This window comes from Oncorhynchus mykiss, chromosome 17 (genome assembly GCF_013265735.2).
Source record: "Oncorhynchus mykiss isolate Arlee chromosome 17, USDA_OmykA_1.1, whole genome shotgun sequence".
NCBI classification, from domain to species: Eukaryota; Metazoa; Chordata; class Actinopteri; order Salmoniformes; family Salmonidae; genus Oncorhynchus; species Oncorhynchus mykiss.
This window is the reverse complement of record NC_048581.1, coordinates 94,969,110-94,996,505: the sequence shown is the minus strand read 5'-3', so window position 1 is coordinate 94,996,505 and position 27,396 is coordinate 94,969,110. Positions and strand designations below refer to the sequence as shown.

The following is a 27,396-nucleotide window of genomic DNA, read 5'->3' as shown; positions in this document are numbered from 1 at the left end:
TCAGGAGATCTCTATAGCATAATGTCATTTGTGGATTTGGGGGAACATAGCTTAATTGACCGACTTGGAAAAAGACAGCTTCTGCTCTTCTTTAATCCGAAATCAAGAGTAGATGTGATATTCATATTTATTCATTCCTAAGTTATTAATAAATCAAACAGATTGATATGATAAAAGACACATGTAGGTTATAGGAGGATTGTAATCAGAACTGTTGGCATTTCATCTCCATCATCATGTCTCGCGGTGATACGGAAACGATCTGTATTTGATCAGGTAAAGAATCGGTAAATTGTTCGATTCCGGTTGCTCGATTTCTACCAAGCTCGAGCTTGTCGGTTTGAGAGGTCCCGGGATGCCCGCTGAAACGGTTGCTCCGTTAATGACATTCATTCATCTGATGCGAGCCATCGAGGACGAACGCTGACGTAACAGATATTACAATGCAACGAGGATACATTTTATGTTGGTTTATGAGTGGCTGGATACTACAGGCACCAGGGGGCAGGAAAACAATGATGCACTTCAGGAACATTATCGACCTCTGTGCTAAATCAGGACGATAACCAACTTAATGCAAGATCAGTGGATGATGGACTTGTGGATGTAATTTAATGTCCAGCGGAACTGGCTTGCTTCGGCTTGTGGAAGATCTTCATATTGCATTTTGTTGCAGTAGAGTTGCTGCTGCCCCGTCTCTCTCCCTCCTATCCGACGTTGTTGTCAATGATCTAACATGGCGACTGTACCAGTATATTGCATCTGCAGATTACCGTACGACGTTACCCAGTTTATGATCGAATGTGACGCATGCAAGGACTGGTTTCACGGAAGGTAATTGCTTGAATATATTGTGGATGTTTTTTTGTCCGTCCACGTTGTGTTTTGTAGGATCATTTGACCATTTGACAGTATGTTGCACATTCTTTGTCGACATCTGAATTGCCAGAAGCGCGAGGCCGCTTGAAGAAGGCGGAGTTAAAAATAGATGAGTCGGTTGTGACATTTTTGTGAATAGCACCAAAACATTTAGTGAACAATATAGTCATGTAAATATGAAGGTGTGTTTGTATGATCTCGTAGTATTTTCAGAGTGTGTTTCCAGCTCTATCTCATGTGGGTGGCTACAGTAACATTGTAGGACAGAGCAGAACAGTGGGTGTCTCGATCGGACAGTAACGAGGCTACACATTTCAATCTACATCATGTTTAGCTTGTCCCGCCGTTAAACCGGGCAGTACTATGGTGTTTTATGTCTATTGTTTTATTGTTTTGTCGACGTTATAAAAGCCCTGAGAAAAGAGGAGTCGTAGCTGACAATAGCCCGCTGCCCTCCAGCCAGACACTTTGAATAACTGCCCATTGATAGACGTTGCAGTGCGGGGTTGCTGTCTACATTTTCTCTGTAAAACGATCGAAATGCTTGAAGATTTTCACACCATGTATTTGAAACCAATTCTATTTTCTCAAGTGTATCAGCGAGCCAGGTTCATCAGTTTAGCCCGCCGATAATAATGGAAGTCTGCCACGTCTTTTGCTTTATTTGAAATGTTTTTACGATGTCCTTTGTACGTTAATTGCCCAATGCAGGACAATCATCCGTCACTGATCGATCACTTTCTTTTTCGATCACTTATTGCCAACAGGCGTTTTCAAATCAGAAGAAGATATTTACGCGCGTTAACATTAACCCTTTGGTGCAAGACTACAATGTGTCATTCAGTACTACGCTGCCTGCTACAATGTCTCATCGGCTGAACGCGGGTAACACATCTTATCTCCAATCATCCATGTCAGTTGAGCGATGCGTTATTATTCGTGTGAATATCACGAAACCTGGCCGATACGAGAAATATTCAAAGTAATTAAGGTCTAGCAGTAATCTTGGCTTTGACGTTGTGTTTATGGAGGCTGTCTGTCGTAGCCTGATGGTGGCTCATTTGAAATTGTCCCTGGGTTGACACTGCTGAATCCAGGAGCCTAATAACCCAAACGGTCTCCATTATTCCCGCTTCATTCTAGGGGTTTGCCATTACACTACTTTATTACTGTATTAGAAACTATGCATCAAGCCGACATACAGTACATGGCCAGCTCCTGGTCGAACTTCTCATTACAAAATCATGGCCATTAATATGGAGTTGGTCCCCCTTTGCTGCTATAACAGCCTCCACTCTTATAGGAAGGCTTTCCACTAGATGTTGGAACATTGCTGCTATAACAGCCTCCACTCTTCTGGGAAGGCTTTCCACTAGATGTTGGAACATTGCTGCTATAACAGCCTCCACTCTTCTGGGAAGGCTTTCCACTAGATGTTGGAACATTGCTGCTATTACAGCATTCACTCTTCTGGGAAGGCTTTCAACTAGATGTTGGAACATTGCTGCTATTACAGCATTCACTCTTCTGGGAAGGCTTTCAACTAGATGTTGGAACATTGCTGCTATAACAGCCTCCACTCTTCTGGGAAGGCTTTAATATGGAGTTGGTCCCCCTTTGCTGCTATAACAGCCTCCACTCTTATAGGAAGGCTTTAATATGGAGTTGGTCCCCTTTTGCTGCTATAACAGCCTCCACTCTTCTGGGAAGGCTTTAATATGGAGTTGGTCCCCCCATTGCTGCTAAAACAGCCTCCACTCTTCTGGGAAGGCTTTCCATTAGATGTTGGAACATTGCTGCTATAACAGCCTCCACTCTTCTGGGAAGGCTTTCCATTAGATGTTGGAACATTGCTGCTATAACAGCCTCCACTCTTCTGGGAAGGCTTTCCACTAGATGTTGGGATATTGCTGCAGGGACTTGCTTCCATTCTGCCACGAGCATTAGTGAGGTCGAGCACTGATGTTGGGTGATTAGGCCTGGCACGCAGTCGGCTTTCAAATTCATCCCAAAGGTGTTCGATGGGGTTGAGGTCAGGGCTCTGTGCAGGTCAGTCCATTTCTGTATGGACCTCGCTTTGTGCAGAGGGGCATTGTCATGCTGAAACAGGAAAGGGCCTTCCCCAAACTGTTGCCACAAAGTTGGAAGCACAGAATCGTCTAGAATGTCATTGTATGCTGTAGCGTTAAGATTTCCCTTCACTGGAACTAAGAGGCCTGAACCATGAAAAACAGCTCCAGACAATTATTCCTCCACCAAACTTTACAGTTTGCACTATGCATTCAGGCAGGTAGTGTTCTCCTGGCATCTGCCAAACCCAGATTCATTTTTCGGACTGCCAGATGGTGAAGCGTAATTCATCACTCCAGCCGATGCTTGGCATTGCGCATGGTGATCTTAGGCTTGTGTGCGGCTGCTCGGCCTTGAAAAACCAATTTCATGAAGCTCCCGACAAACAGTTATTGTGCTGACGTTGCTTCCAGAGGCAGTTCGGTAGTGAGTGCTGAAACTGAGGACAGACAATTTTTACGTGCTACGGCACTCGGCGGTCTCGTTCTGTGAGCTTGTGTGGCCTACCACTTTGCGGCTGAGCCGTTGTTGCTCCTAGTCGTTTTCACTTCACAATGACAGCACTTACAGTTGACGGGGAGGCTCTAAATCTGACGAACTGACTTGTTGGAAAGGTGGCATCATATGACGGTGCATGTTGAAAGTCCCTGAGCTCTTCCGTAAGGCCATTCTACTGCCAATGTTTGTCTATGGAGATTGCATGGCGGTGTGCTCAATTTTATACACCTGTCAGCAACGGATATCGCTGAAATAGCCAAATCCACTAATTTGAAGGGGTGTCCACATACTTTTGTATATATAGAGTACCAGCCTGGTAGGATGCATACTTATAGCTGTATATATAGTGTACCTGCCTGGTAGGATGCATACTTATAGCTGTATATATAGTGTACCAGCCTGGTAGGATGCATAGTTATAACTGTATATATAGTGTACCTGCCTGGTAGGATGCATACTTATAACTGTATATATAGTGTACCTGCCTGGTAGGATGCATACTTATAGCTGTATATATAGTGTACCAGCCTGGTAGGATGCATAGTTATAACTGTATATATAGTGTACCTGCCTGGTAGGATGCATACTTATAACTGTATATATAGTGTACCTGCCTGGTAGGATGCATACTTATAGCTGTATATATAGTGTACCTGCCTGGTAGGATGCATACTTATAGCTGTATATATAGTGTACCAGCCTGGAAGGGTGCATACTTATAGCTGTATATATAGTGTACCTGCCTGGTAGGATGCATAGTTATAGCTGTATATATAGTGTACCTACCTGGTAGGATGCATACTTATAGCTGTATATATAGTGTACCTACCTGTCCCTCTCCCATGCTTTCCCTATCCACAGCTGTCCCTCTCCCCTGCTGTCCCTCTCACCATGCTGTCCCTCTCCCCTGCTGGCCCTCTCCCCCTGCTGTCCCTCTCACCATGCTGTCCCTCTCCACAGCTGTCCCTCTCCCCTGCTGTCCCTCTCCCCCTGCTGTCCCTCACACCATGCTTTCCCTCTCCCCTGCTGTCCCTCTCACCATGCTGTCCCTCTCCCCTGCTGTCCCTCCCCCCTGCTGTCCCTCACACCATGCTTTCCCTCTCCCCTGCTGTCCCTCTCACCATGCTGTCCCTCTCCCCTGCTGTCCCTCTTCCCATGCTGTCCCTATCCACAGCTGTCCCTATCCACAGCTGTCCCTCTCCCCTGCTGTCCCTTTCCCCTGCTGTCCCTCTCCCCATGCTGTCCCTCTTCCCCTGCTGTCCCTCTCCCCTGCTGTCCCTCTTCCCAAGCTGTCCCTATTCACAGCTGTCCCTCTCCCCATGTTGTCCCTCTCCCCTGCTGTCCCTATCCTCTGCTGTCCCACTTCCCATGCTGTCCCTCTCCCCTGCTGTCCCTCTCCCCTGCTGTCCCTCTCCCCATGCTGTCCTTCTCCCTTGCTGTCCCTCTCCCTTGCTGTCCCTCTCCCCATGCTGTCCCTCTCCCCCTGCTGTCCCTCTCCCCTGCTGTCCCTATCTCCTGCTGTTCCTATCCACAGCTGTGACTCTCCCCTGCTGTCCCTCTCCCCTTCTGTCCCTATCCACAGCTGTCCCTCTCCCCTGCTGGCCCTATCCACAGCTGTCCCTCTCCCCATGCTGTCCATCTCCCCATGCTGTCCCTCTCCCCTGCTGTCCCTATCCCATGCTGTCCCTCTCCCCTGCTGTCCCTCTTCCCAAGCTGTCCCTGTTCACAGCTGTCCCTCTTCCTCTCCCCTGCTGTTCCTCTCCCCTGCTGTCCCTCTCCCCCTGCTGTCCCTCTCCCCTGCTGTCCCTATCAACAGCTGTCCCTCTCCCCATGCTGTCCCTCTCCCCTGCTGTCCCTCTCCCCTGCTGTCCCTATCCCATGCTGTCCCTCTCCCCTGCTGTCCCTCTTCCCAAGCTGTCCCTATTCACAGCTGTCCCTCTCTCCATGTTGTCTCTCTCCCCTGCTGTCCCTCTCCCCTGCTGTCTGTCTCCTCTGCTGTCCCTCTTCTCATGCTGTCCCTATCCACAGCTGTTCCTCTCTCCTGCTGTCCCTCTCCCCATGCTGTCCCTCTCCCCTTGCTGTCCCTCTCCCCATGCTGTCCATATCCCTTGCTGTCCCTCTCCCCTGCTGTCCCTCTCCCCCTGCTGTCCCTCTCCCCTACTGTCCCTATCCCCTGCTGTTCCTATCCACAGCTGTCCCTCTCCCCTGCTGTCCCTCTCCCCTTCTGTCCCTATCCACAGCTGTCCCTCTCCCCTGATGTCCCTATCCACAGCTGTCCCTCTCCCCATGCTGTCCCTCTCCCCTTGCTGTCCCTCTCCCTTGCTGTTCCTCTCCCTTGCTGTCCCTCTCCCCTGCTGTCCCTCTCCCCATGCTGTCCCTCTCCCCTGCTGTCCCTCTCCCATGCTGTACCTCTACCCATGCTGTCCCTCTCCCCATGCTGTCCCTATCCACATCTGTCCCTTTCCCCTGCTGTCCCTCTCCCGCTCCCTGCTGTCCCTCTCCCGCTCCCTGCTGTCCCTCTCCCCATGCTGTCCCTATCCACAGCTGTCCCTCTCCCTCTCCCCATGCTGTCCCTATCTACAGCTGTCCCTCTCCCTCTCCCCATGCTGTCCCTATCCACAGCTGTCCCTCTCCCTCTCCCCATGCTGTCCCTATCCACAGCTGTCCCTCTCCCTCTACCCATGCTGTCCCTATTCACAGCTGGGTCTCTCCCCCTGCTGTCCCTCTTCCCATGTTGTCCCTCTCCCCTGCTGTCCCTCTCCCCTGCTGTCCCTCTCCCCTGCTGTCCCTCTCCCCATGTTGTCCCTCTTCCCATGCTGTCCCTATCCACAGCTGTCCCTCTCCCCTGCTGTCCCTCTCCCCTTGCTGTCCCTCTCCACCTGCTCTCCCTCTCCCCCTGCTGTCCCTCTCCCCTGCTGTCCCTATCCCCTGCTTTCCCTATCCACATCTGTCCCTCTCCCCCTGCTGTCCCTCTCCCGTGCTGTCCCTATCCCCATGCTGTCCCCCTCCCCTGCTGTCCCTCTTCCCATGCTGTACCTCTCCCCTGCTGTCCCTATCCCCTGCTGTCCCTCTCCCCTGCTGTCCCTCTCCCCTGCTGTCCCTCTCCCCTGCTGTCCCTCTCCCCTGCTTTCCCTCTCCCCTGCTGTTCCTATCCACAACTGTCTCTCTCCCCTGCTGTCCCTATCCACAGCTGTCCCACTCCCTTGCTGTCCCTCTCCCCTGCTCTCCCTCTCCCCTGCTGTCCCTCTTCCCTTGCTGTCCCTATTCACAGCTGTCCCTCTCCCCATGTTGTCCCTCTCCCCTGCTGTCACTCTCCCCTGCTGTCCCTCTCCCCTGCTGTCCCTCTCCCCTGCTGTCCCTCTTCCCATGCTGTCCCTCTCCCCCTGCTGTCCCTCTCCCCCTGCTGTCCCTCTCCCCTACTTTCCCTATCCCCTGCTGTTCCTATCCACAACTGTCCCTCTCCCCTACTTTCCCTATCCCCTGCTGTTCCTATCCACAACTGTCCCTCTCCCCTGCTGTCCCTCTCCCCTTCTGTCCCTATCCACAGCTGTCCCTCTCCCCTGCTGTCCCTATCCACAGCTGTCCCTCTCCCCATGCTGTCCCTCTCCCCATGCTGTCCCTCTCCCCTGCTGTCCCTATCCCATGCTGTCTCTCTACCCTGCTGTCCCTCTCCCCATGCTGTCCCTATCCACAGCTGTCCCACTCCCTCTCCCCCTGCTGTCCCTATCCACATCTGTCCCTCTCCCCTGCTGTCCCTCTCCCCTTGTTGTCTCTCTCCCCTGCTTGCCCTCTCCCCTGTTGTCCCTCTCCCCATGCTGTCCCTCTCCCCTGCTTGCCCTCTCCCCTGTTGTCCCTGTCCCCTGCTGTCCCTCTCCCCTGCTGTCGCTATCCCCTGCTGTCCCTATCCACAGCTGTCCCTCTCCCCTGTTGTCCCTCTCCCCTGCTTGCCCTCTCCCCTGTTGTCCCTCTCCCCTGCTGTCCCTCTCCCCTGCTGTCCCTCTCCCCTGCTTTCCCTCTCCCCTGCTGTCCGTCTCCCCATGCTGTCCCTCTCCCCTGCTGTCCCTATCCCATGCTGTCCCTCTACCCTGCTGTCCCTCTCCCCATGCTGTCCCTATCCACAGCTGTCCCACTCCCTCTCCCCCTGCTGTCCCTATCCACATCTGTCCCTCTCCCCTGCTGTCCTTCTCCCCCTGCTGTCCCTCTCCCGCTCCCCTGCTGTCCCTCTCCCTCTCCCCATGCTGTCCCTATCCAGAGCTGTCCCTCTCCCTCTCCCCATGCTGTCCCTATCCACAGCTGTCCCTCTCCCCATGCTGTCCCTATCCACAGCTGTCCCTCTCCGTCTCCCCATGCTGTCCCTATCCACAGCTGTCTCTCTCTCTCTCCCCTGCTGTCCCTCTCCCCTGCTGTCCCTCTCCCCTGCTTTCCCTCTCCCCTGCTGTTCCTATCCACAGCTGTCCCTCTCCCCTGCTGTCCCTCTCCCCTGCTATCCCTCTTCCCATGCTGTCCCTATTCACAGCTGTCCCTCTCCCCCTGCTGTCCCTCTCCCCATGTTGTCCCTCTCCCCTGCTGTCCCTCTCCCCTGCTGTCCCTCTCCCCTGCTGTCCCTCTTCCCATGCTGTCCCTATTCACAGCTGTCCCTCTCCCCCTGCTGTCCCTCTCCCCATGTTGTCCCTCTCCCCTGCTGTCCCTCTCCCTTGCTGTCCCTCTCCCCTGCTATCCCTCTTCCCATGCTGTCCGTATTCACAGCTGTCCCTCTCCCCCTGCTGTCCCTCTCCCCATGTTGTCCCTCTCCCCTGCTGTCCCTCTCCCCTGCTGTCCCTCTCCCCTGCTGTCCCTCTTTCCATGCTGTCCCTATTCACAGCTGTCCCTCTCCCCCTGCTGTCCCTCTCCCCATGTTGTCCCTCTCCCCTGCTGTCCCTCTCCCTTGCTGTCCCTCTCCCCTGCTGTCCCTCTTCCCATGCTGTCCCTCTCCCCCTGCTGTCCCTATCCCCCTGCTGTCCCTCTCCCCTACTGTCCCTATCCCCTGCTGTTCCTATCCACAGCTGTCCCTCTCCCCTGCTGTCCCTCTCCCCTTCTGTCCCTATCCACAGCTGTCCCTCTCCCCTGCTGTCCCTATCCACAGCTGTCCCTCTCCCCATGCTGTCCCTCTCCCCATGCTGTCCCTCTCCCTTGCTGTTCCCCTCCCTTGCTGTCCCTCTCCCCTGCTGTCCCTCTCCCCATGCTGTCCCTCTCCCCTGCTGTCGCTATCCCATGCTGTCCCTCTACCCTGCTGTCCCTCTCCCCATGCTGTCCCTATCCACAGCTGTCCCTCTCTCTCTCCCCCTGCTGTCCCTATCCACATCTGTCCCTCTCCCCTGCTGTCCCTCTCCCCCTGCTGTCCCTCTCCCGCTCCCCTGCTGTCCCTCTCCCCATGCTGTCCCTATCCACAGCTGTCCCTCTCCCTCTCCCCATGCTGTCCCTATCCAGAGCTGTCCCTCTCCCTCTCCCCATGCTGTCCCTATCCACAGCTGTCCCTCTCCCCATGCTGTCCCTATCCACAGCTGTCCCTCTCCCCATGCTGTCCCTATCCACAGCTGTCCCTCTCCGCCTCCCCATGCTGTCCCTATCCACAGCTGTCCCTCTCCGTCTCCCCATGCTGTCCCTATCCACAGCTGTCCCTCTCCGTCTCCCCATGCTGTCCCTATCCACAGCTGTCCCTCTCCCCATGCTGTCCCTATCCACAGCTGTCCCTCTCCCCATGCTGTCCCTATCCACAGCTGTCCCTCTCCCCATGCTGTCCCTATCCACAGCTGTCCCTCTCCCCATGCTGTCCCTATCCACAGCTGTCCCTCTCCCTCTCCCCATGCTGTCCCTATCCACAGCTGTCCCTCTCCCTCTCCCCATGCTGTCCCTATCCACAGCTGTCCCTCTCCCCATGCTGTCCCTATCCACAGCTGTCCCTCTCCGTCTCCCCATGCTGTCCCTATCCACAGCTGTCCCTCTCCGTCTCCCCATGCTGTCCCTATCCACAGCTGTCTCTCTCCGTCTCCCCATGCTGTCCCTATCCACAGCTGTCCCTCTCCCCATGCTGTCCCTATCCACAGCTGTCTCTCTCCGTCTCCCCATGCTGTCCCTATCCACAGCTGTCCCTCTCCCCATGCTGTCCCTATCCACAGCTGTCCCTCTCCGTCTCCCCATGCTGTCCCTATCCACAGCTGTCCCTCTCCCCATGCTGTCCCTATCCACAGCTGTCCCTCTCCGTCTCCCCATGCTGTCCCTATCCACAGCTGTCCCTCTCCGTCTCCCCATGCTGTTCCTATCCACAGCTTTCTCTCTCTCTCTCCGCTGCTGTTAAATCTGTTGAATCCCCGAGCTGACAAGGTAAAACTCTGTCGTTCTGCCCCTGAACAAGGCAGTTAACCCACCGTTCCTAGGCCGTCATTGAAAATAAGAACGTGTTCTTAACTGACTTGCCTCGTTAAATAAAGTTGTAAAAAAAAAACACAAAAAAACATCGGTGTCCAAAAATACCGATTTCCAATTGTTATGAAAACTTGAAATCGGCCCTAATTAATCGGCCATTCAGATTTAATCGGTCGACCTCGAAACAGTACATCATATAACATTATTACACCACTACATATCTACAATACAACATGTATAATACCATCACTACAATACAACATGTATAATACCACCATACAACAATATTACATTGTACAGAACCAGTCAAAAGTTTGAACACACCTAGGGATTTTCTTTCTTTATTTTAGAATGCCAAGAGTGTCATGGCAAAGGGTGGCTAATTTGAACAATCTCAAATTATATAATATAATTGGATTTGTTTACAACTTGTTTGGTTACTACATGATTCCATACGTGTTATTTCATAGCGTACCTTGTGTACGTGAGTGGAGAGTGCACAGTTCTAGCGCTTGTGTGCGTATGCGTGTGTCTGTACCGTTGTGTGTCTCTTCAAAGTCCCCGCTCTTCCATAAGGTGTATTTATTGATTTTTCTACATCTGATTTGACTGTTTGCATCAGTTGCCTGATGTAAAATAGACTTCCATGTAGTCATGGTTCTATGTAGAACTGTGTGCCTCCCATAGTATGTTCTGGACTTGGGACTGTGAAGAGACCTCTGGTGGCGTGTCTTGTGGGGTATGCATGGGTGTCTGAGCTGTGTGCTAGTAGTTTAAACAGACCTCTGGTGGCGTGTCTTGTGGGGTATACATGGGTGTCTGAGCTGTGTGTTAGTAGTTTAAACAGACCTCTGGTGGCGTGTCTTGTGGGGTATACATGGGTGTCTGATCTGTGTGTTAGTAGTTTAAACAGACCTCTGGTGGCGTGTCTTGTGGGGTATACATGGGTGTCTGAGCTGTGTGTTAGTAGTTGAAACAGACCTCTGGTGGCGTGTCTTGTGGGGTATACATGGGTGTCTGAGCTGTGTGTTAGTAGTTTAAACAGACCTCTGGTGGCATGTCTTGTGGGGTATGTATGGGTGTCTGATCTGTGTGTTAGTAGTTTAAACAGACCTCTGGTGGCATGTCTTGTGGGGTATGCATGGGTGTCTGATCTGTGTGTTAGTAGTTTAAACAGACCTCTGGTGGCATGTCTTGTGGGGTATGCATGGGTGTCTGAGCTGTGTGCTAGTTGTTTAAACAGACCTCTGGTGGCATGTCTTGTGGGGTATGTATGGGTGTCTGAGCTGTGGGCCAGTAGTTCAAACAGGCAGATCGGTGCATTCAACATGTCAATACCTCTCATAAACACAAGCAGGGAGGAAGTCAATCTCTCGGAGTTGTTGACTTGTTGACTGCTTTTCCTTCACTCCGCGGTCCAATGTACATGTGATATTTCCCTTAAAAAAATGTTAAACAATTGCTTTATCATTATGGGGTGTTGTTTGTAAATTGATGAGGGAGAAAAACCCCCAATTTAATCAATTTTAGAATAAGGCTGTAACATAACAAAATCCAGAAAAAGTCAAGGGGTCTGAAGTGAATACTTTCCCAATGTACTGTAGTCAAACATACTGCTATTGGCTAAAGGTACACAAAGCATACTGCTATTGGCTAAAGGCACACAAAGCATACTGCTATTGGCTAAAGGCACACAAAGCATACTGCTATTGGCTAAAGGTACACAAAGCATACTGCTATTGGCTAAAGGCACACAAAGCATACTGCTATTGGCTAAAGGCACACAAAGCATACTGCTATTGGCTAAAGGCACACAAAGCATACTGCTATTGGTTAAAGACACACAAAGCATACTGCTATTGGCGAACAGACACACAAAGCATACTGCTATTGGCTAACAGACACACAAAGCATACTGCTATTGGCTAAAGGCACACACAGCATACTTCTATTGGCTAAAGGCACACAAAGCATACTGCTATTGGCTAAAGGCACACAAAGCATACTGCTATTGGCTAAAGGCACACAAAGCATACTGCTATTGGCTAAAGGCACACAAAGCATACTGCTATTGGTTAAAGACACACAAAGCATACTGCTATTGGCGAACAGACACACAAAGCATACTGCTATTGGCTAACAGACAAACAAAGCATACTGCTATTGGCTAAAGGCACACAAAGCATACTGCTATTGGCTAAAGGCACACACAGCATACTGCTATTGGCTAAAGGCACACAAAGCATACTGCTATTGGCTAAAGGCACACAAAGCATACTGCTATTGGCTAAAGGCACACAAAGCATACTGCTATTGGCTAAAGGCACACAAAGCATACTGCTATTGGCTAAAGGCACACAAAACATACTGTTATTGGCTAACAGACACACAAAACATACTGCTATTGGCTAAAGGCACACACAGCATACTGCTATTGGCTAAAGGCACACAAAGCATACTGCTATTGGCTAAAGGCACACAAAGCATACTGCTATTGGCTAAAGGCACACAAAACATACTGCTATTGGCTAACAGACACACAAAACATACTGCTATTGGCTAAAGGCACACAAAACATACTTCTATTGGCTACCAGACACATGGTTATGGGCGATTCCACAGTAACAGGGTGATGCTGAGGCTCGCTTTTTCACCTTAAAATGTATCTTAATCAAAAACCATTGATTGCAAAGTTGAACAAACCATACACCCATATGCAGAAGTCTACTTTAAACAATTACCACTAAACATGTTACTGAAACACATTTAGGATCCGTCCAGTATATCTCAGTAACACAATTACAGTCAAATCTTCTTCAACTTTGAATTCACATTCAAAGGTGACAGCTATGACATGACACATTGAGTTAGAGAACATTTAGTTTGGTTATTGAACTACAGTAAGTGAAGTGGATCAACACAACATAATGACGGTAACAGAATGACATCATGGATCCTTGATCTGTACTAGACAGAAATGAACCATTTATGAACATCATTCTCTTCATGGTGATGTATCCTGAATAGGTTCATAAAGGTAGAGACATTTAATATGCGCTTTTGAATGTCTGAGTACTATTCTACACACTGGCTATTATTCTAATGAGCTCCGCCCCCAAACAAGACCACATTTGATTGGTCCAGACCGGACCAAATCTATAACAATCTATAACAATCATAGATGTCTATATTTCACAAGTTTGGACATTACAGCACATCACAGTATAATATTACAGTTCTGAGCTCTACTGAACTGCACTCTACTGTACTCTACTCTTTCAATGAGACAGACTGTCCAGGTGAAAGCTGTCACTTGTTAAATCCACTTCAATCAGTGTAGATGAAGGGAAGGAGACAGGTTAAAGAAGGATTTTATAAGCCTTGAGACATTTAACCTTTATTTAACTAGGCAAGTCAGTTAAGAACAAATTCTTATTTACAATGACGGCCTAGGAACAGTGGGTTAACTGCCTGTTCAGGGGCAGAACGACAGATTTTTTACCTTGTCAGCTCGTGGATTCGATCCAGCAACTTTCCGGTTACTGGCCCAACCACAAGGCTACCTGCCGCCCCAGACGTGGATAGTGTATGTGTGCCATTCAGATTGAAGTTCCTTTGAACGGGGTATGGTGCCAGGCGAACCAGTTTGACTATGTCAAGAACTGTAACGCTGCTGGGTTACATTATCCTGTGTGTATTAAGAATGGTCCACCACCCAAAGGACATCCAGCCAACTTGACACAACTGTGGAAAGAACTGGGGTCAACATGGACCAGCATCCCTGTGGAACGCTTTCCTCACCTTGTAGAGTCCATGTCCTGACGAATTGAGGCTGTTCTGAGGGCAAAAGGGGGGGGGGGGGGGGTTGCAACTCAATAGTAGGAAGGTGTTCCTAATGTTTTGTACACTTAGTGTATAGTGTTGGTTTTAGTTGACAGTGGTCTTTACGTCAACATTAATGTGTTTTGATGTATTTCTGATACGTTTTAAGACTTTTTCTGGTAGATGTTTTTCAATATCCCTTTTCCATTTGTTTATCTAGAAATCAAAGCCTTTAATTATTTCTCATTTTTAGGATGGAAAATTCTAGGTTCTTAGCTTTCATTTCACACCAAATAAAACTTCACATATTGGTACTCATGGGTCCTTTTACATGCAAATGACCTTATTTAACAAAGCAGACTGTATTGGCACATGGTTATTCATACTGCAGGCCAGGGAGAGTTCTGATGGGGGTCAGGTTATTGGTTATTATTGGAATCCAACAGGAAAATCTGCAGAGTTGGTGCAATAATACGGAGACATGTAGTCTGAGTTTCAGCTGTATCCATGTAGTCTGTGTTTCAGTTGTATCCATGTAGTCTGTGTTTCAGCTGTATCCATGTAGTCTGTTTCAGCTGTATCCATGTGGTCTGTGTTTCAGCTGTGTCCATGTAGGCTGTGTTTCAGCCGTGTCCATGTAGTCTGTGTTTCAGCTGTATCCATGTAGGCTGTATTTCAGCTGTATCCATGTAGTCTGTGTTTCAGTTGTATCCATGTAGTCTGTTTCAGTTGTATCCATGTAGTCTGTGTTTCAGTTGTGTCCATGTGGTCTGTGTTTCAGCTGTGTCCATGTGGTCTGTGTTTCAGCTGTGTCCATGTAGTCTGTGTTTCAGTTGTATCAGTTGTATCCATGTAGTCTGTTTCAGTTGTATCCATGTAGTCTGTTTCAGCTGTATCCATGTAGTCTGAGTTTCAGCTGTATCCATGTAGTCTGTTTCAGCTGTGTCCATGTAGTCTGCCATGTAGTCTGTGTTTCAGTTGTATCCATGCGGTCTGAGTTTCAGCTGTATCCATGTAGTCTGTGTTTCAGCTGTATCCATGTAGTCTGTGTTTCAGTTGTGTCCATGTGTCTGTGTTTCAGCTGTATCCATGTAGTCTGTGTTTCAGCTGTATCCCATGTAGTCTGTGTTTCAGCTGTATCAGTTGTATCCATGTAGGCTGTGTTTCAGCCGTGTCCATGTAGTCTGTGTTTCAGTTGTATCCATGTAGTCTGTGTTTCAGCTGTATCCATGTGGTCTGTGTTTCAGCTGTATCCATGTAGTCTGTGTTTCAGCTGTATCCATGTAGTCTGTGTTTCAGCTGTGTCCATGTAGTCTGTGTTTCAGTTGTATCCATGTAGGCTGTATTTCAGCTGTGTCCATGTAGTCTGTGTTTCAGTTGTATCCATGTAGGCTGTATTTCAGCTGTATCCATGTAGTCTGTATTTCAGTTGTATCCATGTAGTCTGTTTCAGTTGTATCCATGTAGTCTGTGTTTCAGTTGTGTCCATGTGGTCTGTGTTTCAGCTGTATCCATGTAGTCTGTGTTTCAGCTGTGTCCATGTGGTCTGTGTTTCAGCTGTATCCATGTAGTCTGTGTTTCAGCTGTGTCCATGTAGTCTGTGTTTCTCTCTGTTTCAGCCGTGTTAATTGTTCCAGCTAGGGTTGGGCAATATTACGATTATCCGGATATCGATAAGTTATTCAAAAAAGTTATTTTAGAATAACCTAAAAACATGAGAGCCAGGCCTGATGTTATAATAAGAGAGGTAGAAGAAACAATAGCAAGATATGATTATTGATTACTCAAATTATTATTGATTTATTACTACCACTGCACTGCTGTTCAGTGATTATTGATTACCATTAGTATTTGATCTATTTCTCATGTTACTGGTCACTGCATTTGGAAAGTATTCAGACTCCTTCACTTTTTCCTCATACAGTTTTTCCCCCCTCATCAATCTACACACAATACCCCATAATGACAAAGCAAAAACAGGTTTTCAGAAATTTGTGCAAATATATATATATATTCTTGGGTATGATGCTACAAGCTTGGCACACCTGTATTTGGGGAGTTTCTCCCATTCTTCTCTGCAGATCCTCTCAAGCTCTGTCAGGTTGGATGGGGAGCGTCGCTGCACAGCTATTTTCAGGTCTCTCCAGAGATGTTCGATCGGGTTCAAGTCTGGGCTCTGGCAGGGCCACTCAAGGACATTCAGAGACTTGTCCCGAAGCCACTTCTGCATTGTCTCGGCTGTGTGCTTAGGGTCGTTGTCCTGTTGGAAGGTGAACCTTCACTCCAGTCTGAGGTCCTTAGTGCTCTGGAGCAGGTTTTCATCAAGGATCTCTCTGTACTTTCATCCGTTCATCTTTGCCTCGATCCTGACTAGTCTCCCAGTCACTGCCGCTGAAAAACATCCCCACAGCACGATGCTGCAACACCATGCTTTACCGTAGGGATGGTGCCAGGTTTCCTCCAGACGTAATGCCTGGCATTCAGGCCAAAGAGTTCAATCTTGGTTTCATCAGACCAGAGAATCTTGTTTCTCATGGTCTGAGAGTCTTTGGGTGTCTTTTAGCAAACTACAAGCAGGCTGTTATGTGCCTTTTACTGAGGAGTAGATTCCATTTGGCCACTACCATAAAGACCTGATTGGTGGAGTGCTGCAGAGATAGTTGTCCTTCTGGAAGATTCTTCTATCTCCACAGAGGAACACTGGAGCTCTGTCAGAGTGACCATTGGGTTCTTGGTCACCTCCCTGACCAAGGCCCGTCTCATGTTTGGCTGGGCGGCCGGCTCTAGGAAGAGTCTTGGTGGTTCCAAACTTCTTCCATTTAAGAATGATGGAGGCCACTGTGTTCTTGTGAACCTTCAATGCTGGATAAATGTTTTGGTACCCTTCCCCAGATCTGTGCCTCGACAAAATCCCCTCTCTGGGTTTAAGGACAATTCCTTCGACCTCATGGCTTGGTTTTTGCTCTGACATGCACTGTCAACTGTGGAACCTTATATAGACAGGTGTGTGCCTTTCCAAATCATGGCCAATCAATTGAATTTACCACAGGTGGACTCCAATCAAGTTGTAGAAACATCTCAATGTTGATCAATGGAAACAGGAGGCATCAGAGCTCAATTTCAAGTCTCATAGCAAAGGGTCTGAACACTTATGGAAATAAGGTAGTTCTATTTTTTTTATTATTAGTACATTTGCTAACCTTTCTAAAAACCTGTTTTCACTTCGTCATTATGGGGTGTTGTGTATAGATTGATGAGGAAACAAATAAATGTTATCCATTTTAGAATAAGGCTGTAAAGTAATAAAATGTGGAAAAAGTAAAGGGGTCTGAATACTTTCCGAAGGCACTGTATATTCTATCATTAGTATATTACCATTGTGTTTATATACAGTGCCTTGCGGAAGTATTCGGCCCCCTTGAACCTTGCGACCTTTTGCCACATTTCAGGCTTCAAACATAAAGATATAAAACTGTATTTCTTTGTGAAGAATCAACAACAAGTGGGACACAATCATGAAGTGGAACGACATTTATTGGATATTTCAAACTTTTTTAACAAATCAAAAACTGAAAAATTGGGCGTGCAAAATTATTCAGCCCCTTTACTTTCAGTGCAGCAAACTCTCTCCAGAAGTTCAGTGAGGATCTCTGAATGATCCAATGTTGACCTAAATGACTATTGATGATAAATACAATCCACCTGTGTGTAATCAAGTCTCCGTATCAATGCACCTGCACTGTGATAGTCTCAGAGGTCCGTTAAAAGCGCAGAGAGCATCATGAAGAACAAGGAACACACCAGGCACGTCCGAGATACTGTTGTGAAGAAGTTTAAAGCCGGATTTGGATACAAAAAGATTTCCCAAGCTTTAAACATCCCAAGGAGCACTGTGCAAGCGATAATATTGAAATGGAAGGAGTATCAGACCACTGCAAATCTACCAAGACCTGGCCGTCCCTCTAAACTTTCAGCTCATACAAGGAGAAGACTGATCAGAGATGCAGCCAAGAGGCCCATGATCACTCTGGATGAACTGCAGAGATCTACAGCTGAGGTGGGAGACTCTGTCCATAGGACAACAATCAGTCGTATATTGCACAAATCTTTATGGAAGAGTGGCAGGAAGAAAGCCATTTCTTAAAGATATCCATAAAAAGTGTCGTTTAAAGTTTGCCACAAGCCACCTGGGAGACACACCAAACATGTGGAAGAAGGTGCTCTGGTCAGATGAAACCAAAATTTAACTTTTTTGCAACAATGCAAGACGTTATGTTTGGCGTAAAAGCAACACAGCTCATCACCCTGAACACACCATCCCCACTGTCAAACATGGTGGTGGCAGCATCATGGTTTGGGCCTGCTTTTCTTCATCAGGGACAGGGAAGATGGTTAAAATTGATGGGAAGATGGATGGAGCCAAATACAGGACCATTCTGGAAGAAAACCTGATGGAGTCTGCAAAAGACCTGAGACTGGGACGGAGATTTGTCTTCCAACAAGACAATGATCCAAAACATAAAGCAAAATCTACAATGGAATGGTTCAAAAATAAACATATCCAGGTGTTAGAATGGCCAAGTCAAAGTCCAGACCTGAATCCAATCGAGAATCTGTGGAAAGAACTGAAAACTGCTGTTCACAAATGCTCTCCATCCAACCTCACTGAGCTCGAGCTGTTTTGCAAGGAGGAATGGGAAAAAATTTCAGTCTCTCGATGTGCAAAACTGATAGAGACATACCCCAAGCGACTTACAGCTGTAATCGCAGCAAAAGGTGGCGCTACAAAGTATTAACTTAAGGGGGCTGAATAATTTTGCACGCCCAATTTTTCAGTTTTTGATTTGTTAAAAAAGTTTGAAATATCCAATAAATGTCGTTCCACTTCATGATTGTGTCCCACTTGTTGTTGATTCTTCACAAAAAAATACAGTTTTATATCTTTATGTTTGAAGCCTGAAATGTGGCAAAAGGTCGCAAAGTTCAAGGGGGCCGAATACTTTCGCAAGGCACTGTATTCCTGCTACCAGTCACTTTTCAGCCCTGTTTACATGACACTCTTGTGCACACACACACACACACACACACACACACACACACACACACACACACACACACACACACACACACACACACACACTCACCACCAAGCACACCACATATGCTGCTGCCATACTTTATTATTTATCCTGCTACCAGTCACTTTCTCCTACTCCCTCCCTACATGTACAAATACTCCAGTATCCCTGCACATTGTATATTTACCCTGTATATAGCTTCCTGTTTTATTTCTTATTTCTACTGTTTTTTCAACATTATTTTCATATTAGTTATACTTTTTAATATTGAATACTGCACTAAAGCAGTTTACTGTGCTGTTGGGTAGGACTTGAAATTAAAGCATTTTACTGTGCTGTTGGGTAGGACTTGAAATTAAAGCATTTTACTGTGCTGTTGGGTAGGACTTGAAATTAAAGCATTTTACTGTGCTGTTGGGTAGGACTGAAATTAAAGCATTTTACTGTGCTGTTGGGTAGGACTTGAAATTAAAGCATTTTACTGTGCTGTTGGGTAGGACTTGAAATTAAAGCATTTTACTGTGCTGTTGGGTAGGACTTGAAATTAAAGCATTTTACTGTGCTGTTGGGTAGGACTGGAAATTAAAGCATTTTACTGTGCTGTTGGGTAGGACTTGAAATTAAAGCATTTTACTGTGCTGTTGGGTAGGACTTGAAATTAAAGCATTTTACTGTGCTGTTGGGTAGGACTTGAAATTAAAGCATTTTACTGTGCTGTTGGGTAGGACTTGAAATTAAAGCATTTTACTGTGCTGTTGGGTAGGACTTGAAATTAAAGCATTTTACTGTGCTGTTGGGTAGGACTTGAAATTAAATCATTTTACTGTGCTGTTGGGTAGGACTTGAAATTAAAGCATTTTACTGTGCTGTTGGGTAGGGCTTGAAATTAAAGCATTTTACTGTGCTGTTGGGTAGTACTTGAAATTAAAGCATTTTACTGTGCTGTTGGGTAGGACTTGAAATTAAAGCATTTTACTGTGCTGTTGGGTAGGACTGTAAATTAAAGCATTTTACTGTGCTGTTGGGTAGGACTTGAAATTAAAGCATTTTACTGTGCTGTTGGGTAGGACTTGAAATTAAAGCATTTTACTGTGCATGTGAAAAAATTAAAACTTCACTTGAAGATAGAAACATTGAACTGAACATTACAGTTGAGCAAAGCTTCGTCTGGTATAGAAATGATGCATGTGTAACGGAATTCTTTGTCCTCCTGACGAGGAGTATGAAATGTCGGACCAATGTGCAGCGTGGTATGTGTTCATGATGTTTATTGACTGAACACTGAAAATACAAAAAACACAAAATAACAGTCCTGAAAGGTGCAGAAAACACCTGACACACCTACTCATTCCAGGGTTTTTCTTTAGTTTCACTATTTTCTACATTGTTGAATAATAGCGAAGACATCAAAACTAGGAAATAACACATATGAAATAATGTAGTAACCAAAAAAGTGACACAAATGTGATATTCTTCAAAGTAGCCACCGTTTGCCTTGATGACAGCTTTGCACACTCTTGGCATTCTCTCAACCAGCTTCATGAGGTAGTCACCTGGAATGCATTTCAATGAAAAGGTGTGTCTTGTTAAAAGTACATTTGTGGAATTTCTTTCTTTCTTAATGCGTTTGAGCCAATCAGTTGTGTTGTGACAAGTTAGTGTTGGTATACAGATGATTTGGTAATAGACCAATTCCATATTGTGGCAAGAACAGCTCAAATAAGCAAAGAGAAATGACAGCCCATCATTACTTTAAGACTTGAAGGTCAGTCAAAATGGAAATTTCAAGGACTTGAAAGTTTTTTCAAGTGCCGTCACAAAAACCATCAAACGCTATGGTGAAACTGGCTCTCATGAGGACCACCACAGGAAATGAAGACCCAGAGTTACCTCTGCTGCAGAGGATGAAGAATTACCAGCCTCAGAAATTGCAGCCCAAATAAACACTTCACAGAGTTCAAGTAACAGACCCATCTCAACATCAACTGTTAAGAGGAGACTGCGTGAATCAGGTCTTCATGGTCGATAAGCTGAGGCTGGTAACTTCATAGACTGTTCTCTCTGCTACCGCACGGCAAGCAGTACCGGAGCGCCAAGTCTAGGACCAAAAGGCCTAGAGGGGGGTAGAAGACAACTTCTACCCCCAAGCCATAAGACTGCTAAACAATTAATCAAATGGCCACTGGACTATTTACATTGCCCCCACCCCCCCCCCCCCCCCCCCCTTTGTTTTTACTCTGTGGCTACACGCTGTTTATTATATTTATCTACTTTACAAATAACTTTGACTAACCTATACCCCCGCACATTGACTCGGGACTGGTACCCCCTGTATATAGTCTCATTACTAACCGTTATCCCCGCACATTGACTCGGGACTGGTACCCCCTGTATATAGTCTCATTACTAACCGTTACCCCCGCACATTGACTCGGGACTGGTACCCCCGGTATATAGTCTCATTACTAACCGTTACCCCCGCACATTGACTCGGGACTGGTACCCCCTGTATATAGTCTCATTACTAACCGTTACCCCCGCACATTGACTCGGGACTGGTACCCCCTGTATATAGTCTCATTACTAACCGTTACCCCCGCACATTGACTCGGGACTGGTACCCCCTGTATATAGTCTCATTACTAACCTATACCCCAGCACATTGACTCGGGACTGGTACCCCCTGTATATAGTCTCATTACTAACCTATACCCCCGCACATTGACTCGGGACTGGTACCCCCTGTATATAGTCTCATTACTAACCGTTACCCCCGCACATTGACTCGGGACTGGTACCCCCTGTATATAGTCTCATTACTAACCTATACCCCCGCACATTGACTCGGGACTGGTACCCCCTGTATATAGTCTCATTACTAACCGTTACCCCCGCACATTGACTCGGGACCGGTACCCCCTGTATATAGTCTCATTACTAACCGTTACCCCCGCACATTGACTCGGGACTGGTACTCCCAGTATATAGTCTCATGACTAACCTGTACCCCCGCACATTGACTCGGGAACGGTACCCCTGTATATAGCCCTATTACTAACTGGTACACCCTGCACATAGTCTCATTACTAACCTGTACCCCCGCACATTGACTCTGTACCCCCTGTATATAGCCTCAATACTAACCGGGACCCCTTGTATTTAGCCTCATTACTAACCAGTACCCTTGCACATTGACTCGGGACCGGTACTCCCTGTATATAGTCTCATTACTAACCTGTACCCCCGCAAATTGACTCGGGACCGGTACCCCCTGTATATAGTCTCATGACTAACTGGTACCCCCTGTATATAGCCTTATGACTAACCTGTACCCCCTGTATATAGCCTCATTACTAATCTGTACCCCCGCACATTGACTCGGGACCGGTACCCCCTGCATACAGTCTCATTACTAACCGTTACCCCCGCACATTGACTCGGGACTGGTACCCCCTGTATATAGTCTCATTACTAACCTATACCCCAGCACATTGACTCGGGACTGGTACCCCCTGTATATAGTCTCATTACTAACCTATACCCCCGCACATTGACTCGGGACTGGTACCCCCTGTATATAGTCTCATTACTAACCGTTACCCCCGCACATTGACTCGGGACTGGTACCCCCTGTATATAGTCTCATTACTAACCTATACCCCCGCACATTGACTCGGGACTGGTACCCCCTGTATATAGTCTCATTACTAACCGTTACCCCCGCACATTGACTCGGGACCGGTACCCCCTGTATATAGTCTCATTACTAACCGTTACCCCCGCACATTGACTCGGGACTGGTACTCCCTGTATATAGTCTCATGACTAACCTGTACCCCCGCACATTGACTCGGGAACGGTACCCCTGTATATAGCCCTATTACTAACTGGTACACCCTGCACATAGTCTCATTACTAACCTGTACCCCCGCACATTGACTCTGTACCCCCTGTATATAGCCTCAATACTAACCGGGACCCCTTGTATTTAGCCTCATTACTAACCAGTACCCTTGCACATTGACTCGGGACCGGTACTCCCTGTATATAGTCTCATTACTAACCTGTACCCCCGCAAATTGACTCGGGACCGGTACCCCCTGTATATAGTCTCATGACTAACTGGTACCCCCTGTATATAGCCTTATGACTAACCTGTACCCCCTGTATATAGCCTCATTACTAATCTGTACCTCCGCACATTGACTCGGGACCGGTACCCCCTGCATACAGTCTCATTACTAACCGGTACCCCTGCACATTGACTCGGGAACGGTACCCCTGAATATAGCCTCATTACTGACAGGTACCCCCTGTATATAGCCTCATTACTAACCGGTACCCCCTGCATATAGTCTCATTACTAACCGTTACCCCCGTACATTGACTCTGTACCAGTACCCCCTGCATATAGTCTCATTACTAACCGGTACCCAGCACATTGACTCTGTACAGGTACCCCCTGCATATAGTCTCATTACTAACCGGTACCCCCTGCAAATAGTCTCATTACTAACCGGAATCCCCTTCATATAGTCTCATTACTAATTGGAACCCCCTGCATATAGTCTCATTACTAACCGGAACCCCCTTCATATAGTCTCATTACTAATCGGTACCCCCTGCATATAGTCTCATTACTAATCGGAACCCCCTTCATATAGTCTCATTACTAATTGGAACCCCCTGCATATAGTCTCATTACTAACCGGTACCCCCTGCAAATAGTCTCATTACTAACCGGAATCCCCTTCATATAGTCTCATTACTAATTGGAACCCCCTGCATATAGTCTCATTACTAACCGGAACCCCCTTCATATAGTCTCATTACTAATTGGAACCCCCTGCAAATAGTCTCATTACTAACCGGAATCCCCTTCATATAGTCTCATTACTAATTGGAACCCCCTGCATATAGTCTCATTACTAACCGGAACCCCCTTCATATAGTCTCATTACTAATCGGAACCCCCTTCATATAGTCTCATTACTAACCGGAACCCCCTTCATATAGTCTCATTACTAATCGGTACCCTCACACATTGACTCGGGACTGGTACCCCCTGTATATAGTCTCATTACTAACCAGTTCCCCCTGCATATGGTCTCATTACTAACCGGTGCCCCCGCACATTGTCTTGGGACCGGTACCCTCTGTATATAGTCTCATTACGAACCAGTACCCCCTGAATATAGTCTCATTACTAACCAGTACCCCCTGAATATAGTCTCATTACTAACCGATACCCCCTGCATATAGTCTCATTACTACCCAGTACCCCCTGCATATAGTCTCATTACTAACCTGTACCCCCGCACATTGACTCTGTACCAGTACCCCCTGCATATAGTCTCATTACTAACCAGTACCCCCTGCATATAGTCTCATTACTAACCGATACCCCCTGCATATAGTCTCATTACTACCCAGTACCCCCTGCATATAGTCTCATTACTAACCTGTACCCCCGCACATCGTCTCTGTACCAGTACCCCTGCATATAGTCTCATTACTAACCTGTACCCCCGCACATTGACTCTGTACCAGTACCCCCTGCATATAGTCTCATTACTAACCTGTACCCCCGCACATTGACTCTGTACCAGTACCCCCTGCATATAGTCTCATTACTAACCTGTACCCCCGCACATTGACTCTGTACCAGTACCCCCTGCATATAGTCTCATTACTAACCTGTACCCCCGCACATTGACTCTGTACCAGTACCCTCTGCATATAGTCTCATTACTAACCTGTACCCCCGCACATTGACTCTGTACCAGTACCCTCTGCATATAGTCTCATTACTAACCGGTACCCAGCACATTGACTCTGTACCAGTACCCCCTGCATATAGTCTCATTACTAACCGGTACCCAGCACATTGACTCTGTACCAGTACCCCCTGCATATAGTCTCATTACTACCCAGTACCCCCTGCATATAGTCTCATTACTAACCTGTACCCCCGCACATTGACTCTGTACCAGTACCCCCTGCATATAGTCTCATTACTAACCTGTACCCCCGCACATTGACTCTGTACCAGTACCCCCTGCATATAGTCTCATTACTAACCTGTACCCCCGCACATTGACTCTGTACCAGTACCCCCTGCATATAGTCTCATTACTAACCGGTACCCAGCACATTGACTCTGTACCAGTACCCCCTGCATATAGTCTCATTACTAACCGGTACCCAGCACATTGACTCTGTACCAGTACCCCCTGTATATAGCCTCCACATTGACTCTGTACCAGTACCCCCTGTATATAGCCTCCACATTGACTCTGTACCAGTACCCCCTGCATATAGCTTCCTCATTGACTCTGTACCAGTACCCCCTGTATATAGCCTCTACATTGACTCTGTACCGGTACCCCCTGTATATAGCCTCCACATTGACTCTGTACCAGTACCCCCTGTATATAGCCTCCACATAGACTCTGTACCAGTACCCCCTGCATATAGTCTCATTACTAACCGGTACCCAGCACATTGACTCTGTACCAGTACCCCCTGCATATAGTCTCATTACTAACCGGTACCCAGCACATTGACTCTGTACCAGTACCCCTGCATATAGTCTCATTACTAACCTGTACCCCCGCACATTGACTCTGTACCAGTACCCCCTGCATATAGTCTCATTACTAACCGGTACCCAGCACATTGACTCTGTACCAGTACCCCCTGCATATAGTCTCATTACTAACCTGTACCCCCGCACATTGACTCTGTACCAGTACCCCCTGCATATAGTCTCATTACTAACCGGTACCCAGCACATTGACTCTGTACCAGTACCCCCTGCATATAGTCTCATTACTAACCGGTACCCAGCACATTGACTCTGTACCAGTACCCCTGCATATAGTCTCATTACTAACCGGTACCCAGCTCATTGACTCTGTACCAGTACCCCTGCATATAGTCTCATTACTAACCGGTACCCAGCACATTGACTCTGTACCAGTACCCCCTGCATATAGTCTCATTACTAACCTGTACCCCCGCACATTGACTCTGTACCAGTACCCCCTGCATATAGTCTCATTACTAACCGGTACCCAGCACATTGACTCTGTACCAGTACCCCCTGCATATAGTCTCATTACTAACCGGTACCCAGCACATTGACTCTGTACCAGTACCCCTGCATATAGTCTCATTACTAACCTGTACCCCCGCACATTGACTCTGTACCAGTACCCCCTGCATATAGTCTCATTACTAACCGGTACCCAGCACATTGACTCTGTACCAGTACCCCTGCATATAGTCTCATTACTAACCTGTACCCCCGCACATTGACTCTGTACCAGTACCCCCTGCATATAGTCTCATTACTAACCGGTACCCAGCACATTGACTCTGTACCAGTACCCCCTGCATATAGTCTCATTACTAACCGGTACCCAGCACATTGACTCTGTACAGGTACCCCCTGCATATAGTCTCATTACTAACCGGTACCCAGCACATTGACTCTGTACCAGTACCCCCTGCATATAGTCTCATTACTAACCTGTACCCAGCACATTGACTCTGTACAGGTACCCCCTGCATATAGTCTCATTACTAACCGGTACCCAGCACATTGACTCTGTACAGGTACCCCCTGCATATAGTCTCATTACTAACCGGTACCCAGCACTTTGACTCTGTACAGGTACCCCCTGCATATAGTCTCATTACTAACCGGTACCCAGCACATTGACTCTGTACCAGTACCCCCTGCATATAGTCTCATTACTAACCGGTACCCAGCACATTGACTCTGTACCAGTACCCCCTGCATATAGTCTCATTACTAACCGGTACCCAGCACATTGACTCTGTACCAGTACCCCCTGCATATAGTCTCATTACTAACCTGTACCCAGCACATTGACTCTGTACAGGTACCCCCTGCATATAGTCTCATTACTAACCGGTACCCAGCACATTGACTCTGTACAGGTACCCCCTGCATATAGTCTCATTACTAACCTGTACCCCAGCACATTGACTCTGTACCAGTACCCCCTGCATATAGTCTCATTACTAACCGATACCCAGCACATTGACTCTGTACCAGTACCCCCTGCATATAGTCTCATTACTAACCGGTACCCAGCACATTGACTCTGTACCAGTACCCCCTGCATATAGTCTCATTACTAACCTGTACCCAGCACATTGACTCTGTACCAGTACCCCCTGCATATAGTCTCATTACTAACCGGTACCCAGCACATTGACTCTGTACAGGTACCCCCTGCATATAGTCTCATTACTAACCGGTACCCAGCACATTGACTCTGTACAGGTACCCCCTGCATATAGTCTCATTACTAACCTGTACCCCAGCACATTGACTCTGTACCAGTACCCCCTGCATATAGTCTCATTACTAACCGATACCCCCTGCATATAGTCTCATTACTAACCTGTACCCCAGCACATTGACTCTGTACCAGTACCCCCTGCATATAGTCTCATTACTAACCGGTACCCGGCACATTGACTCTGTACCAGTACCCCCTGCATATAGTCTCATTACTAACCGGTACCCAGCACATTGACTCTGTACAGGTACCCCCTGCATATAGTCTCATTACTAACCGGTACCCAGCACATTGACTCTGTACCAGTACCC

The 27,396-nt window shown here is 47.4% G+C and overlaps 1 protein-coding gene across 1 annotated transcript in view; it reads left to right on the top strand.

Annotated features, from left to right (window-relative positions):
* Positions 1–267: 267 nt before the first annotated feature.
* The window catches only part of phf2 (PHD finger protein 2), a 134,794-nt gene continuing 107,665 nt past the window's right edge, over positions 268–27,396 (top strand). Inside the window, exon 1 of the mRNA XM_036951005.1 lies at positions 268–834. Coding sequence (XP_036806900.1) covers positions 737–834 — 98 coding nt within the window. The 5' untranslated portion in view covers positions 268–736. The remainder of the gene's footprint in view (positions 835–27,396) is intronic.